Consider the following 16,593-nt stretch of genomic DNA (forward strand, 5'->3'; position numbering starts at 1 on the left):
TAACATACATATAACACTCTTAGTGTTAATCTAAAACTGGCGATTTTGCTGTGTGCTTGATTTAATTATTGTAGTAGTTGGGCCTCTAAGAGGCCAATGAGAACAACCATTTAGTAGGACGTTGTGAAGGGGTGTGTTGGAATGCTTCTTGGAACTGGATTTGGGGGAGAAGGTTATCGGCAACTAACTGATAAGGACCACATTTAAAAGGCTAGCTCGAGGAAAGAGTACTTTATACTATCAAACGACCAATAGCAGAAAGCAGATAGGTACAGGGGTCTTGAAGAATCATGCTTCTAGTACATAAGGTCAATATATTAGTTGTTAATTTATTTTTTGTGGTAACATTTGTTTACATACCACTTTCAAACCTGGAATCCCACTTACACAACAGCTGGAGCGAGACAATTCGCCTTAGGCACCTGTATGCTGCCAGGGCAGGAGTACATCTGATGATTCATGAAGATGGACAGATTCTCGGCTCTGCAGACCAAACTCTGTATAGTAAGTCATAATTTGACAATGCAAAATGTAGTGTTTTCGCCAATAATATTACTCTTGACTACTGTTTCGACTCTATTAAATGGAAATAAAAGGTCTGCTGGAGATTCGTCCTGTGGCTCCAGGCTGTATTGTTATCAGAGGAATTGAAACTGCACAGTTTCTTTGCATGGATGTTGATGGAAGGCTGTACTCATCGGTAAGTACAGAATGGTTCTACACAGGATGTGAACACATTATTTGATTAATAATTTTACTTTATGCTTGGAACACAGTTAACAGTTTTATTGGAATAATGTTCAGATGTTTATATATATATATATATATATATATATATATATATATATATATATGGGTCATTTTCTTTGACATTGTGGTCATCTGTCTATATGTACTCTGTGATTGATTGGTGTGGAGTACAGGTTGTAGCTACCCCACCTCTTGCTCAAAGTCAGCTAGGATAGGCTTTCAGCTAACCTATGGGCCGAATAAGGACAAAGTAGTACACAAAATGGACGGAAGTTAAATGGGTCCATGTAAACAAGTAGCTCAAGTACGGTGGACTATCTACAGTTGTGCTTGAAAGTTTACACACCCTTGGAGTATGTAAACTTACGAGCATAATTGTGAATGTACAAAAACTAAACATTGCTTAATGACACAACAATGCTATGAATCGTCAAGAAAATTCACATGCACATCTCTACTCGCCCTGGGCAAAATATTCCCTTGGCGCCCCCATCTCAACCCCATCCGGCCTTACCAAAAATGGACTTGCCACCAAACCTTGCCACCAACGCAACAATCCATACATCAGACCCGGCTGCAGAAATAAATTACGGGGAGGATAATGAAAAATTTTTGGGAGGGGGATCACTTCTTCAACCTAAATCTAATGTTCTTCAGGCTGAATAGTGGCGTTGTGACAACTGCAACCGTGCTCAGAAATATTTTCTTTCACTTAAAAGTGGCAGTTCATCATGAAATTTAATGGACAAACGAAAAACAATGGTGTAGTTCTGTGTGCCTTTATTCACTCAAAAGTTAAGCCGAACGCCATTTCTGTAGACAACTATGTCCGAAGAAATGACTCTGTGACCCAGCCCCTTTTATCCGCAAGTGACAAGAAGTTGCCTTCCTTCGTTGGTTGGATTTAAGGCAGTACGATACGGACAAAATTTCATATCTCGTGGTTTTTGTCAGACATCTCTATTCTTTGTTTTTTGGCTCAGCCTGAGACTTTGCATCATTTCACTGTTTTATTGTGTCTGCAGGCTGCTTTTTGTGTTATTTTATTGATACTTATTTACTCATTCTTTAAGAAGATGGATGGACTTCCCTACTTATTGTTATCAATGTATTAATATTAATTTTATTTACGTGTATACTTTAATACTAATGATATTAATTTTATTTTGCGTTATTTCATTTAACTTGCCTCTACTGCAAGACTGATACAAGAATTATATTACTTGGGTTCAGTGAAAACCAAGCAATATATATATATATATCTAAAAGGATCATGTGTAAAGTTCATTGTTGATTAGAAATTGGTGACAGTCATCAACATTAACAAGCTTGACAATAAAAAACTGAATTCAACTCACATTATACTGCAATGTGATAAATAATTTTGTCCTGCAACATAAGTTGTTGTCGAGTTTGTGTGCCTGCGTACGTTTGTGGGTTTGTGTGTGCATCACTGTGTGTGTTGTTTTACAATTGGTCCATGCATGTGTTGTGTCTGTGGCTTGACTAATTAAAGTAAGAGTTTGGTGGGTGGGCGTGGGGGTTAATGGGGTGGGGGTGTTGTAAGAGCACTTATCACTCTAAAAAATGAAAAAAATATATAAATGTAACCTTAATGCAGTATCTGACCTTCCAAAATGGAAGGAAGTAGAGAACATAGTACGACACACGCGATCAGCATCAACCCCTCGTCCGAATGGAGTACCATATAAGCTCTACAAGAATGCACCAGATATTCTACGCTACCTTTGGAGGCTCATGAGGGTAGTGTGGCAGAAGGGAATGATACCTAAGGTGTGGCGAAGGGCTGGAGGCGTATTAATTCCTAAAGAAAAGGATGCAACAGACATTAGTCGATTCCGGCCAATCTCTCTTCTCAATGTTGAGGGCAAAATCTTTTTCAGCGTGTTAGCACAAAGGCTATCCACCTAACTGGAGAAGAATAAGTATATCGATACATCTGTACAGAAGGCCGGCATTCCTGGGTTTTCTGGCTGCTTGGAGCATACCAGTATGATCTGCCATCAGATCCAAGCAGCAAAGAAGGACAAAAGAGAACCTCCATGTCACTTTCCTTGACTTGGCTAATGCTTTTGGATCAGTTCCCCATAACCTCCTCTGCAAATCCTTCAACTTCTTCCATATTCCATTATCTGTCACTACACTAATAAAAGCCTACTTTGAAGACCTGCAATTGTGCTTCACAACAGCTGACTACACAACATCATGGCAGCGTGTAGAAGTAGGCATTATGGCAGGCTGTACAATCTCACCCCTGGCCTTCACAATAGCCATGGAGGTCATCATCAGGGCCTCAAGATGAGTGGTGGGTTGTGAGCGAGCCAAGAACGGGATCCGCCTTCCACCTATCAGAGCATACATGGACGACATAACCATTCTGACTACTACTGCAGCATGCACTAGGCGATTACTTGCAAAACTGCAGGAGAACATCAAGTGGGCCCGGATGAAAATCAAGTCGAACAAGTCACGAAGCATCTCAATCGTCAAGGGAGAGCTTAAGAACGGGAAGTTCTGCATTGGTGATGACCCAATACCCAGTGTCTGAGCAACCCGTTAAAAGCCTAGGCAGGTGGTACAATGCAAGCCTCAGGGACAAGGACAAAATGCAACAACTCGGGAAGGACATTTCCAACAGTCTGAAAAACATTAATAAGACAATATTGCCAGGAAAACTTAAGCTCTGGTGCCTACAATTTGGTCTTCTCCCTCGAGTATTGTGGCCTCTCACACTCTATGAGGTCCTAATAACAACGGTGGAGAAGATGGAACGAAACATGACCTCATACATTAAGAAATGGCTCGGGGCCCTACGCTGCCTGACTAACATCAGCCTTTACGGCAAAGCGGTCCTTGAACTACCTATAACAAGCCTAACCGAAGAGTACAAGTGCTCTAAAGTAAGACTCCAGATGACTTTGAAGGATTCTAGAGAGTAGACTATCAGTAATGTTGCACCACCCCTGGTAACTGGACGAAAATGGTCACCATCTAATACTGCGCTGCAAGCTACATCAGCCCTGAGGCAGAACGACATTGTGGGGCCTGTCAGAATGGGTGGGATAGGGTGGGATACAAAAGTCTATCCGACTGAAGTGGGATGCAGAGGGTTTGTGGCTTCTTCCACAATTAGCCTATTGAAGCTCCTTGGGATTCATGGACAGGCTCTGTGGCAGACAATAATATCAGTCTCTGAAGCAGCCGAGAAAAGCAGCAGGTGGATATGGGCAAAGCGGAAAGATCCGGACTGGGCCCAAAAGAGTGGCGGTATTGCCAGCTCGCTAAAACCCACCACCTTTTACAATTGGGTTACTCTTATGATTGGGTATAAGACACAAGCTCAAGCGTCATCACCTTGTAGCTGGCCACCTTTGATGAGGGTGTCTAGTGTTGAAAGGCCGAAACACCCACTGATTCAAAGGAATACTACTGATGAAGTGTCCAAAACAAACAAAAAAAGCGAGTGAATGGTATTGCTCTCCTCTCCATGTCAAAATACACTCCCATATTTTCAAAACGTACCTTATGTAAATACCATCTATTGGCACAATGGATACTTTACCATCATATCCTGTGTATGATTCCGGGAGAGGACATCTTTTTTTGATGCAGCAGCACCTCAACATACACATTGACAGTATGCGTGTTTCTGGAGTAACCCCTACAGTGAGTGAATTTTTTTTAACCGCTTTTCTTGAAAAGCAGTCTCTCTCTATTCTTCTCCTCCTCATATAGTGAAATAAGCAAATCCTAAATCATGTAGTTAATTAATATTAATGAAGATCCACTGACATATATGCCAGTGTCTGTGTGTTTTTGAATGTGAGGATAGACATAAAAGTGATAAAATAATAAACTGAATGCTTATTCAGTATATACAGCGCCTTGCAAAAGTATTCATACCCCTTGAGTTTTTCAACATTTTTGCACTGTACGACCACAAACAAATATATTTCATTAAAATTTTAGTTGAAAGTTAAACACAAAGTAGCACACGATCGTGCAGTGAAACAAAGTTGATATCTTATTTCAAACTTGTTTTCAATAAAAAAACAACAACTGAAAAGTAGGGTGCGCAAAAGTATTCAGCCCCCTTGTCCTTCAGTGTAGCCACTTGTCTTCAGAGGTTGCCTGGTTATGTCTTAATTGATCGCCTGTTGCCACTAATGACTAAATGGAATGTGTCATGTGTTTAATCAAGTCTCAGTATTTTATTTCTAAAAGCGAGGCACAAGAAGTCACGTCTCCAGTTTGCCAGAAGACACCACTATAGAAGAAGGTGCTCTGTTCAGATGAGACCAAAATGGGGCTGAATACTTTTGCACACCCTACTTTTTGACGATTTTGTTGTTGTTGTAAAACAAGTTTTAAATAAGATACACTTTGTTTCACTTCATGATTGTGTGCTACTTTGTGTTTAACTTTACATAAAATTTCAATGAAATATATTTATGTTTGGGGTCGTACCATTCCAAAACGTTGAAAAACTCAGTGGGTATGAATACTTTTGCAAGGCGCTGTAAGTCCCTTCCTATTCTGCTCTCTCTGTCTCACTCTGCACCATCAAATGGCAGATAACCAAGCAATGCTTTTTATATCCAGTAAAGACATACTGTATATACTGATACATTGATCTAACTTACATCATTAAAGGATTGAATATTTTATCTAAAACGCTTACCTTAACCTAGCACTTGTTTGCCAAAAACAATCTTATATCCATTAGGTAATCTGTCTTTCTGTGTACACACACACACACAGACACGCACGCACACGGACTTGCACATCGACACTTTCTTAAATTCATCACAGAAGTCATTTTTTCAGATTTTTCAGAAAACTCAAAAAACTGAACTATTTGCATCATGAGGAGATGATTTAGGCAAAAAAAATTGGGGTGGTGGTGATGGAGGAGGAATATGATGAATATTAGCTAAAATTAATCCCGCCACTTGACTGAAATGTAGGCACAATGGTTAGAATCGTCATGAGGCAATTTTAGGGGCATGCTGGTGCTAGCGTGGTGGTCTGCCCCAATTGGCGCATTGGGGATATTTAGTGCTGACAGCACATAACGTAATGAGTTGTCTTGAAGCCAACCGTCGTATGTTGCATTGCTGAGAAAAGTAATGTATCTGTAAATCGCTAGTTTTGTAATGCATCCAAACCCTGTCAATGACAAAACACAAATAGTGTTGTTCTGGCCACATAACACTCAGCGAATTAATCGCCAATGTGACATGCCGCAATAATACATAAAGCCAACACAATGTGGAAATGTTTCTCAATTTAAAAAGTTTCTCTATTTAAAATGTTATGTTATGTTCTGTCACTCCATTAGTTTCGCTACACTTCCACTAGCAAGCTTCGTGATGCTTTCTCCTGTTCCCTCGGTTTCAGGATATTGACTAAATAAATGTGTTCAAGAACTGTAAAATGTTTAGCCTCTTTTACGCATGTCTGGATTTTTATTTTCTGTCTGGAAATTGGGGGAAATGAACAGAGGTTTGGGAGTGTTGCCAACTTTCTCGCTAAAACGGGCGACTTTCCAAAGCCCCTTGGAGACTTTGTTTTTTTGGGGGGGCAAAAGCAACTAGCGACAAATGTAGCGATTTTTTTTCTAGTGTTCTGGAGACTGCACAACAGTCTGACTCTTTTGACTAAATTTGATATTCTAGCATTTAACAATACAGTACAGGATAAGAATGATTTATATACTGAAATGTCATGGGTCTAGAGCAGGGGTCAGCAACATTTACTGATAAAAAGCCATTTTCGGCCAAATCTGTTTGGAGTCGCAAGCCATTTGAACATTAATTTGTGATTAACAAAACATTGTGTTAGTGTTATTGTTAGTTAGTGTAGTTAGTCTAATGTAGTGAGGGCCCAAGAGCTGGACACAACACAAGAATATGCAGCATCCAACCCTTTGGGATTCATCTGTTCATTCTTAGTTTTGATGCCTTCAGTGAGAATGTAAATAGTCATGAGAATCAAGCAATTGACACATTGAATCAGGTGTGTCTAAACTTTTGGCCTCTACTGTATATAATATAGCTGGCGTCGGGCCGAAACCTCATAAGTCACAAATTCATATTTCTTCAAAAATCTATACTATTTGTCTGTCAGTGCACATGTAGGTGTTATTTTTATTTATTTATTTTTAATGAATAACAACCTAACCTAAAGTGTTGAATATGACTTGCTCTCTTTGATGATGCAATGTTCATGGTTGAACAAATAAGCCATTTTGGGGGCTGTGACGCGCGGTGCTGCTATGAACGGCGCAGCAGGATAGCAAAAATGGGCTTACTTTATTAAAAGGGACACAAAAGCAGGGGGCTTCTCAGCGCTACCACGCGTCACAATAATCATACATGTCCAAATTGTCCACGGTGTCAAAAACATTGACGGCCAAAACGACGACAAATTTGTCTGTGTGTGTGTGTGTGTGTGTGTGTGTGTGTGTGTGTGTGTGTACGTAACTGTAAACATCTGTATTCAGACACCACCAGATGTCCAGTCATTCATTTCAAAGGCATTTGATTCATCAACCTTTGTCCAGTTTGGTAAAGGATAGGATATGTTTACAAAGCAAAAACCTGAATGAAAAGTGCCAGCAAAAATAACCTTGACCTCTGAATAGATAGCTGCCGCCAAGATAAACAAATGTCGAAGAACTGAAAGAACAGCAATATTTGAATGACTTTTTTTTTTTCATCAAAAGACCTTATTTGTCTAAGGAATGTAAAATGTTAAAATTGTATTTTGTTAATTCTGAGAATAATTAAACCCTCTGTTGCGGCCTTAAATATAAAAACATTGGACTTTCATTGATTTTACAGAAATCCAGTCCTAATTTGCTAACCCCTCCTTTGTTTTAATGATATACTAATGACAAAATTTGTTTCCTACTCAAACAACTATATGATATCTTAACATATTTGTGATTTTTTTAAATTATAAAGTTAGGTAGCAAATGCACAACAATAGACGATTATAAAGTGTTTTGTAATCTGATACAAATAGCCTGAACAGCAATGATTCAGAAACAAAAGGGGTGCCCTGGTGCTACCGTGGCCTGGGAGGGGTGCTGGGGTGCTGTGCTTGCCTTGTCGGGCAAAGATTGACAGCTCCCCTCTCTGGTGGAGGTTTTCATGCATGCCAGATCCACCACGCCAGCCTCTACTAAAACTCAAAAATAATTTGCTTCTCCCACTGGTCGCTGAATCAGTGGAGGTTGACGTTTGTGGATCTTACTCTGCTTTATCCTTCCTTCCTTCCTTCCTTCCTCTGGTCTCTTGATGTCTCCCTAATCCTGTTGGTATTCAGATGCATCTGGGGTTGGTGAAATATTCTGGATATGTAACTCTGTGGGTGGAAGGTGGTGCCTGGTTGGTGTTGGATTTCATTTTGCTGCGTCCTTCCTTCCTTTGATCCTTCCTCTGGTCTCCTGACAACTTCACAACTCTGGTGGAACTCTGAAGTATCCGGTTAAGGGTTTCAGGTGAATTAAAGAGCACTATAAAAAGAGAGCGATGATGATGACATGTTGGGAAGGCTGCCGAATGAATAATACTGAGCTCCTAAAAAAAGGGGGGAAAAAACAAAACAAAAGGGATAAGTCTATGTCTCGCAATCAGCATGTGCTTTTTTCCACTCACTTCATGGCACATCTGACTTAATTTAGTACCATTTGTGTGCTTCAAGCCAAACATTATCGGAATGTTACAGCTTACTTCTTTCAGGAAAAAAGTGTTTAAAATTGAACTATGTGATTTGATGTTTCTTCCTTTATGATCCTAGAAGCAATGTTGTCTGGGGCTTTATGCCCCTGGCAGGGTCACCCATGGCATACAGGTCCTAGGTGAGGGACCAGACAAAACATGGCTCACTGACCTCTTATGATGAGTACAAATATTCGATCGTGGTTTCCCTTGCCCGGACGCGGGTCAGCCGGGTATTCACCCATGGGGCCCGGCCAGGCATAGCCCCGAAAAGGCAATGTGGGTCCCCTTTCTTATGGGCTTACCATCTGTAGGAGGGGCCAAAGAGGTCGGGTGCGTAGCGAGCTGGGTGGCAGCCAAAGGCTGGAACTTTGGCGGTCCGATCCCCGGCTACAAATGCTAGATCTTGGGACATGGAATGTCACCTCTCCGGCAGGGAAAGAGCCCAAACTGGTGTGTGAGGCAGAGAAATATACTAGATATAGTCAGACTCTCCTCCACATACAGCATGGGCTCTGGTACCGATCCTCTCGAGAGGGGCTGGACTCTCTTCCACTCTGGAGTTGCCCACAATGAGAGGCGCAGGGCAGGTGTGGGCATACTGATTGCCCCCCGGCTTGGTGCCTGTATGTTGGGGTTCGCCCCGGTAGACGAGAGGGTAGCCTCCCTCCGCCTTCGGGTGGGGGGACGGGTCCTGACTAGTTTGTGCATATGCACCAAACAGCAGTTCAGAGTAGCCATCCTTTTTGGAGTCCTTGGAGAGTGTGCTGGAGAGCGCTCCCTCTGTGGACTCCCTCGTTCTGCTAGGGGACTTCAACGCTTACGTGGGCAATGACAGTGAGACCTGGAGGGGCGTGATTGGGAGGATCACCTCCGGCAGAACTTTTCCCTTGTCCCGGGAGAAGCGGGGGACATTGACTCCGAGTTGGCCATGTTCCGCGTTTCCATTGTTGAGGCGGTCGATCGAAGCTGTGGCCGTAAGGTGGTCGGTGCTTGACGTGGCGGCAATTCTCAAAACCAGCTCATTAATGGCGTGCACAGACATTTTGAGGGGCAAATGGTCCAGGGGAAAAAGGGCACTTATATGGAATACCTTATTGACAATTCCAAGATGACGTCATGAGTCAAGATGGTGGTAAATTTGGTCTTTTGGTGAACGAAATCTATCCGCTCATTGAAAAGCATTGGACTTTGGATCATTGTAATTTGATCTGTGAGGATTATTTAGATTTTTCAAAATGTGATGAGATGTTTGACTAATATAACAATCGGTGTGGCTTGTATGATAGTCACAGGTAAAAGCATTCCAATCCACCGTTTGCTTTCACCTTAATAAAGGAAGCATTTGCATTGCATTGCATTGGGGAAGTGCCAGAAATGCCCGGATGTTCGGAATTGTTTAAAAGTAAAAAAAAAACAAAAAACATTACACACACAAATAATAATAATAATAATAACAATAATAATAATAATAATAATAATAATCCCCCACAGCTAGTTTTAATAACAGCCTGGCAACATCACTGCAAGACTTGTAGCATAGAAATAACTTACAGTTATGGTTTGTACAAAATAATAGCTAATAATTTAGCTAATAATAGTTTCATGCCTGCTGATTTAGTACAAACCACTTAAAAATAAAATGTGAACAGCTTTTAAGATTTTTCAATAAAATTAACCTTAAGGAGCAAATCTAATTTAAAATGGGAGCTTTAAAAGGTGCTACTTGTTAACATGACTCTTTCTGGCCTTGACTCTGACCTTTCATCTTCATGTGTCTTCCCTTGGTTGCTTGCTGTGTAGCTCCTTTTCTTTTCCCCTTTTCAGCTTCTCCTTTCTAGGCATTATGCTACAATTAGTAAATAAATAGACTAATTGTAACCTATTGTAAAACAGACCAAGGGCATGAGAATAAAAAAGACCGAATGTTGTTATTACCAGAAGGCAAAAGGGTATTTTTCACAGGCAATTAACAGTTCCAAACATTTCTGAAGCATCTTTGAGTGTCCAAAAAAGCGCTATATACATCTAATGCAATATTATTATTATTATTATTATGTCCACAATGCAACTCAATGCAAATGCTCCGACCACCTACGACGTAGTGGATTGATTTTGCCTTTGACTGCTAGTATAATACAAACCAGACACAAACGACAGTCATCACGTTTTGAAGTCAAAATAATCCCCACAAATCACATTACAATGATCTAAAGTCCAAAGCTTTTCAAAGCATGGACCAGAAAGTTTCCTTTCGCCGTCATATAGTTATATCGTACCCTCAGGTGGTCATCACGTTATCTATTATTGATTAGTGTATAGCGTTAAACTAGCTAATTAGGTGGCCATCCGGCTAATTTATGCTCAGCTGTTTGTGCTACTTCAAAACAAAACGAGTGTAGGTAGGGAATAGAGAGCACACAAACAGTACAATTTCACTGGATTTATAACACAGTTACATGGCTGAGGTGGAGCAGCAGCAGGGGAATAGATGCATGTGTGTGCGACGAAACCACGTGGCTTATTACAGTTTGCGTTCACATAACAAAGAAAGAGACAGCTAGGTCGGGTGTGCGTGCACGGGGCACATACCGGGGCTTTTTTTTTTTCACCCACGCGTTTAATTGTGCAGCTTTTCGATAAGATTGTGTCAATATTGACCTGTCCTCAGTAAATTGTTTATTAAAAAAAAAAAAAGAACTTTCCAAAAGGCACTTAGAGAGGGCAGAGGGGCAAGGGTGTCAGTACCACTAGGGGTCTACCTGTACACGCCAGTGCCGCTGGTGGACACTAGCGGTAAGGGATGCCGTCAAGCTGAAGAAGGAGTCTTATCTGGCCTTTTTGGTCAGTGGGACTCCGGAGGCAGCTGACAGGTACTGGCTGGCCAAGCGGAACGCGGCTTTGGCGGTCGCTGAGGCAAATACTCGAAACTGGGAGGAGTTCGGTGAGGCCATGGAAAACAACTTCAGGACAGCTTCGAGGAAATTCCTGTCCACCATCCGGCATCTCAGGAGAGGAAAGCAGTGCACCATTAACACTATGTATAGCGGAGATGGGGTGCTGCTGACCTCGACTCGGGACGTCGTGAGTCGGGAGGGAGAATACTTCGAAGTCCTCCTCAATTTCACCAACACGTCTTTCTTTGAGGAAGCAAAGTCTGGGGACTCTGAGGTGGGCTCTCCTATCTCTGGGGTCAAAGTCACTAAGGTGGTTGGAAAGCTCCTCGATGGCAGGGCCCCGGTGGATGAGATCCGCCCGGAGTTGCTAAAGGCTCTGGATGTGTGGGGCTGTCGTGTTTGACAAGCCTCTACAACATCCCGTGGACATCGAGGGCAGTGCCTCTGGATTGGCAGAACGGGGTGGTGGTCCTTCCTTTATAAGAAGGGAGACCGGAGGGATCACACTCCTCAGCCTCTTTGGTGAGGTCTATTCAGGGGTGCTGGAGAGGAGGGTTCGTCGGAAAGTCGAATCTCGGATTCAGGACGAACAGTGTGGTTTTCGTCCCGGTCGTGGAAGAGTGGAGCAGCTCTACACACTCGGCAGGGTCCTTGAGGGTGCATGAGAGTTCGCCCAACCAGTCTACCATATGTTTTGTAGTTTTGGAGAAGGCATTTGACTGTGTCCCTCGGGGTGCCCTGTGGGGGGTGCTTCGGGAGTATGTGGCACCAAGCCCCTCTGATACAGGCTGTTCGGTCCCTGTACGACTGGTGTCAGAGTTTGGTCCGCATTGCCGGCAGTAAGTCGGATTTGTTTCCAGTGAGGGTTGGACTCCGCCAGGGCTGCCCTTTATCACCGATTCTGTTCATAACTTTTATGGACAGAATTCCAAGGCGCAGCAGTGGCGTTGAGGGGGTCCAGTTTGGTGGCCTCAAGATTGCATCTCTGCTTTTTGCAGATAATGTGGTGCTGTTGGCTTCATCAAGCTGTGATCTCCAACCGAAGGAAATGGCGACCGGTATTCACTGGAACTTACTCAGAGCGAAAGTTTGAGCTGAGAGTCCAGCGGCATGCTACGCGCCGTAGCTTCTTGCTAGCTTAGCCCGCTAGCCTACAACCATAATGTGAGTTACACCTTCCAAACAAATCTTCCTCCCACCAATTCACTATTTAAACATCATACACAACATATACACAAACTTGTGACTGGGATAAAAGTTCATTTTGCAGTCTTCATTGGATGACTATCTATCTATCTATCTATCTATCTATCTATCTATCTATCTATCTATCTATCTATCTATCTATCTATCTATCTATCTATCTATCTATCTATCTATCTATCTATCTATCTATCTATCCATCTATCTATCTATCTATCTATCTATCTATCTATCTATCTATCAAACTTTGAGGTGTGGTTGCTTTCAGTGACAGTTCGAAAACAGCATATGGCCTTCAATCAATCAATCAATCAATCAATCAATCAATCAATCAATCAATCAATCAATCAATCAATCAATCAATAACCTACATGCTTTTTAATTACACAAGGACTTTTGCTATTTGTAGGCTGCCCGGGTCCCTATCACCCGCAAATAGCAGGGGCACATTGTATAGAATATATATTGTGTTGATATTTATTTTTATTTTGTCTTCATGAGCATACTCAATACTGGAGTAATCCAAAAGTAATGCAGTTACATTATTTAATATTATGGTACTCGGATTACGTTACTAACGTAAAAATTTTAGCAGGTAACTTGTAACTGTAATGGATTACATTTTAAAAGTAACCCTCCCAACCCAGGTAACAGGACATGCAAACCACACTGCCCCTAAGTGTTCAAATTGTGTACAACATGAAAAGTGCTCCCTTGATTCAATACCATCTGACTTCAAAACTATTGTGAATTCTGTTCCAACTTTACAGCAAATAATTGACTGAATAGAATAGAACTATTAAAAAAATTGGTATATAAATTACTGAATGGTTTGGGCCCTGAATATAAAGGTATTAAAGAAGTGCTAATTTCATATAAACCCAGTAGGGCTCTGAGATCTGCAGACTTGGGTCAATTAGTAGAACCCAGAGATTACAGTAAAATGGTAAAACTACATTCAACCACTATGATTTACATAAATGGAATAAGGTGGCAATGGAAGTGAAGTCAGCCCAGAGTGTTAATGCTTCTAAATCCAGTCTGAATCTTTGCTTCGCCCATATTATTGATTAAGGTCTTCTAAACATTTTAAAATCCATTATAGCTATTTTAGAAAGCTATTCTTATTTTGTGTCTTGGATGTAGTTTTTTTGTTTCCGTTAATTACCCCTAGATGTCAGTATTGCCTAGAAAGTGTGTTGAGTGACCAGATGTGAATGTGGGGAAGGTCTCTGACTACATGACTTCGGGTGCTCAATACAAACAATACAATGTGTTTAAACATTGTCAGTGTACGTTTGTTTAGTAATGTTTGTAAGGCACTTTGCTTTCTCAGCTTTGCTTGTGAATGTATAGGGTTTGTTGATACTTGTAGGTGTTGTGTCTTGTGTGAAGCGCATTGCGTTGCCTTGTGTATGAAATATGCTATATAAATAAAACTGCCTTGTCATCATACACCACCACAATGGATATAAAATAAAACAACAAGATGTGAACTCTTGTATAAAGGGCAGATCACAGATATTTGGCATTTGCCCTTTATGAAAAAATAAGTGCCTTCATTTTCAGGGTCTCAAACGCATTTTGACAATTAACTCAAAGCGTTAAAATGAATACAAGGGATGTAACGATATCCAAACATCATGATACAATATTATCACAATATGAAGGTCACGATACTTATATAATTGTCATGATAAGCTTGGCGATATAAAAAAGTCACAATATTGTAAAAAAAAATTAGCTCATACTAAAAAAAAACAATATTGTAGCAATGTATATAAACAACCTACAATATCTAACAACACTTAATTTTGAGGCACTTACTTATTATGCACGCACACATTGAGTTCCTCCACATATTGACTCAGTTCACAAGCATGTTACCTTCCCCTTCATCTGACCATTAGCGCGGATTTATGACAAAGAAGTGGCAAAACATGCCTTGTGACTGCACTAAAAAACTAACCACCAAGAGGGTGCTAGAAGTGCACTAGTGGAAACTAACCAGATTTTTTTTTAACAAATTTAATATTGTGACATGATGACGACAATATTGTGGCAGTTTTAATATCACAATATTGCCGCCATCGTTACATCTCCATGGAATACCTTGCTATTTTAAGACAAATGATGCAGATAAAAGTCTGAATATTGTAACAGGTATTTATCTAACCTGTTACATCTTGATGACATTATTTCAAATACATTGTTGAGGTTTTTTGAGAGCAAAATCACAAAATGCACCCTGGAAACTAGTTCAATTTGTTCATAACAGATTATTTGAAAGTATATTAAATGTGGCCATTTATATTACAGCGCATCTACAGCAGAGATGACTGCACATTCAGGGAACAAATCATGCCGGATGGATACAGCGTCTACATCTCCGTCAGGCACGGGGTACTGCTTAGCCTGGGAAACCATCGGCGGCGGCTGCAAGGCAGAGACAGCGCTGTTCCAGCTTTGGCTCAGTTCCTGCCTCGAATCAGTACTGTGGATCAGCCATCAACTCCAACGCTGCAGTCCACTTATCACCCAAGCCAAGTCCAATCACAAACAGAACAACCACCTGACGCGGTCGAATCGTTTGGTGTTCTTGCACGAATCATTCATAGCCCCAGCTTTCATAAGCGATGAGAAGGCAGCATTGAGAAAGCAATCAACAAAGATGGCCTGCTCAATGCCTGTTATGCCCAGGCATGTCCTCGGGGATGTTGCTATGATATTCAGCTCATAGTCAGCTCAGTGAAGGTCAATCTGACCAAACAGAACCGAACAGATGGGGAATTAGATGGGCTTCTTGTGATTTGTCAAAATCAAACCTATCACTGAAAAACACCTACGCTGAGCATTAGCCAGTGGACTGTGAATGTTCTTGTGAATGGCTGTAAGTCCCTAATTTGGCTGGGATAGGTTTCCATCCCTGTGATCCTGGAAAGGATCAATGTCTTGATTTAATTCAGAGTGACCAGCCATATATATATATATATATATATATATATATATATATATATATATATATATATATTGGAAGTGGACGTGACCCAGAGCGACTTAGTGACTTAGCGACTGTTATTTTACAAATGAAAAGTTATTATTGCCCACAGAGCCATGGAATCTACTACTTCAACCAAAGTTCGCCTGTCAGTCGAAGTGGCACATTTAGTCGGGATTCATAGAGCGCGATATTTACTTAAGTTGGAGATTGCTAGTTTGAAAACAGCCTCTTACCTTCTGTCGCCTGCTATTTTGACCAAGTTAATCGAATCGCCGATTTTGCCGAAATTCACAGCGCACGACCTATATCATTATGTAGTCAATGCTGTCTAACCAGCTCTCCTTCTTACACCGGAGCTGATTTAAACGCTTGTCGCTGGCAGTCTGTGAGTACAGATGCTACGCTCACTCCGGGAGACACTATACCTCGTAATGCAAAGGTAAAACTTGTTGATCATGCTAACTGACTTATTTTGACACTTTCCGTTCTGTATTGAAACGCTGTGATGATGTTATGTTGACCAGCATGGGGAAAAAAAGACTATCGTAGTGGCAAGCTATGCAGTCATTTCATGAATATGACTCCGGCTCCAGAGTGAAAAACTCCAATCTCAAAGACGAAACCCTCCATTATTAAACAGTCAAATGCACTTAATTGTTTTGAAGAAGGTACATTTTAAAACTAAAATGTGTGTACGTGCAGTTGGAGTGGACTCTAACTATCTGGCTCCTTAATGCGATTTGAAACACGTAATTTCACACCTCTGTTATTAGAGTGTACGTTTACTAGTAAAATGTATGAACATTTATTTATCTACTAACCTCTCAAAAAATTATCGCTACAAATCCATGAATACTTCGTAGGCTGCCAGTACTTTCTGTTGATTACTGCTATCCACCGACGTCTTTTGTCTTCATTAGTAGGTATGCGATAATAAAGCAATATTTGATTTACTCCCTTGTCTATCTGTACAACCGACTGCACAGCAAGATAT

General features: G+C 41.1%; 1 protein-coding gene across 1 annotated transcript; it reads left to right on the forward strand.

The window, feature by feature from the left end:
* Positions 1 to 290: 290 nt before the first annotated feature.
* fgf19 (fibroblast growth factor 19) lies at positions 291 to 15,238 on the forward strand. The gene is made up of 3 exons (XM_077564459.1): positions 291 to 504; positions 597 to 700; positions 14,918 to 15,238. The coding sequence occupies exons 1-3, from the start codon at positions 291 to 293 to the stop codon at positions 15,236 to 15,238; spliced, it is 639 nt and encodes a 212-aa protein (XP_077420585.1).
* The last annotated feature ends 1,355 nt before the right edge of the window (positions 15,239 to 16,593 follow it).

The sequence above is a fragment of the Vanacampus margaritifer genome, chromosome 4 (genome assembly GCF_051991255.1).
Source record: "Vanacampus margaritifer isolate UIUO_Vmar chromosome 4, RoL_Vmar_1.0, whole genome shotgun sequence".
NCBI classification, from domain to species: domain Eukaryota; kingdom Metazoa; phylum Chordata; class Actinopteri; order Syngnathiformes; family Syngnathidae; genus Vanacampus; species Vanacampus margaritifer.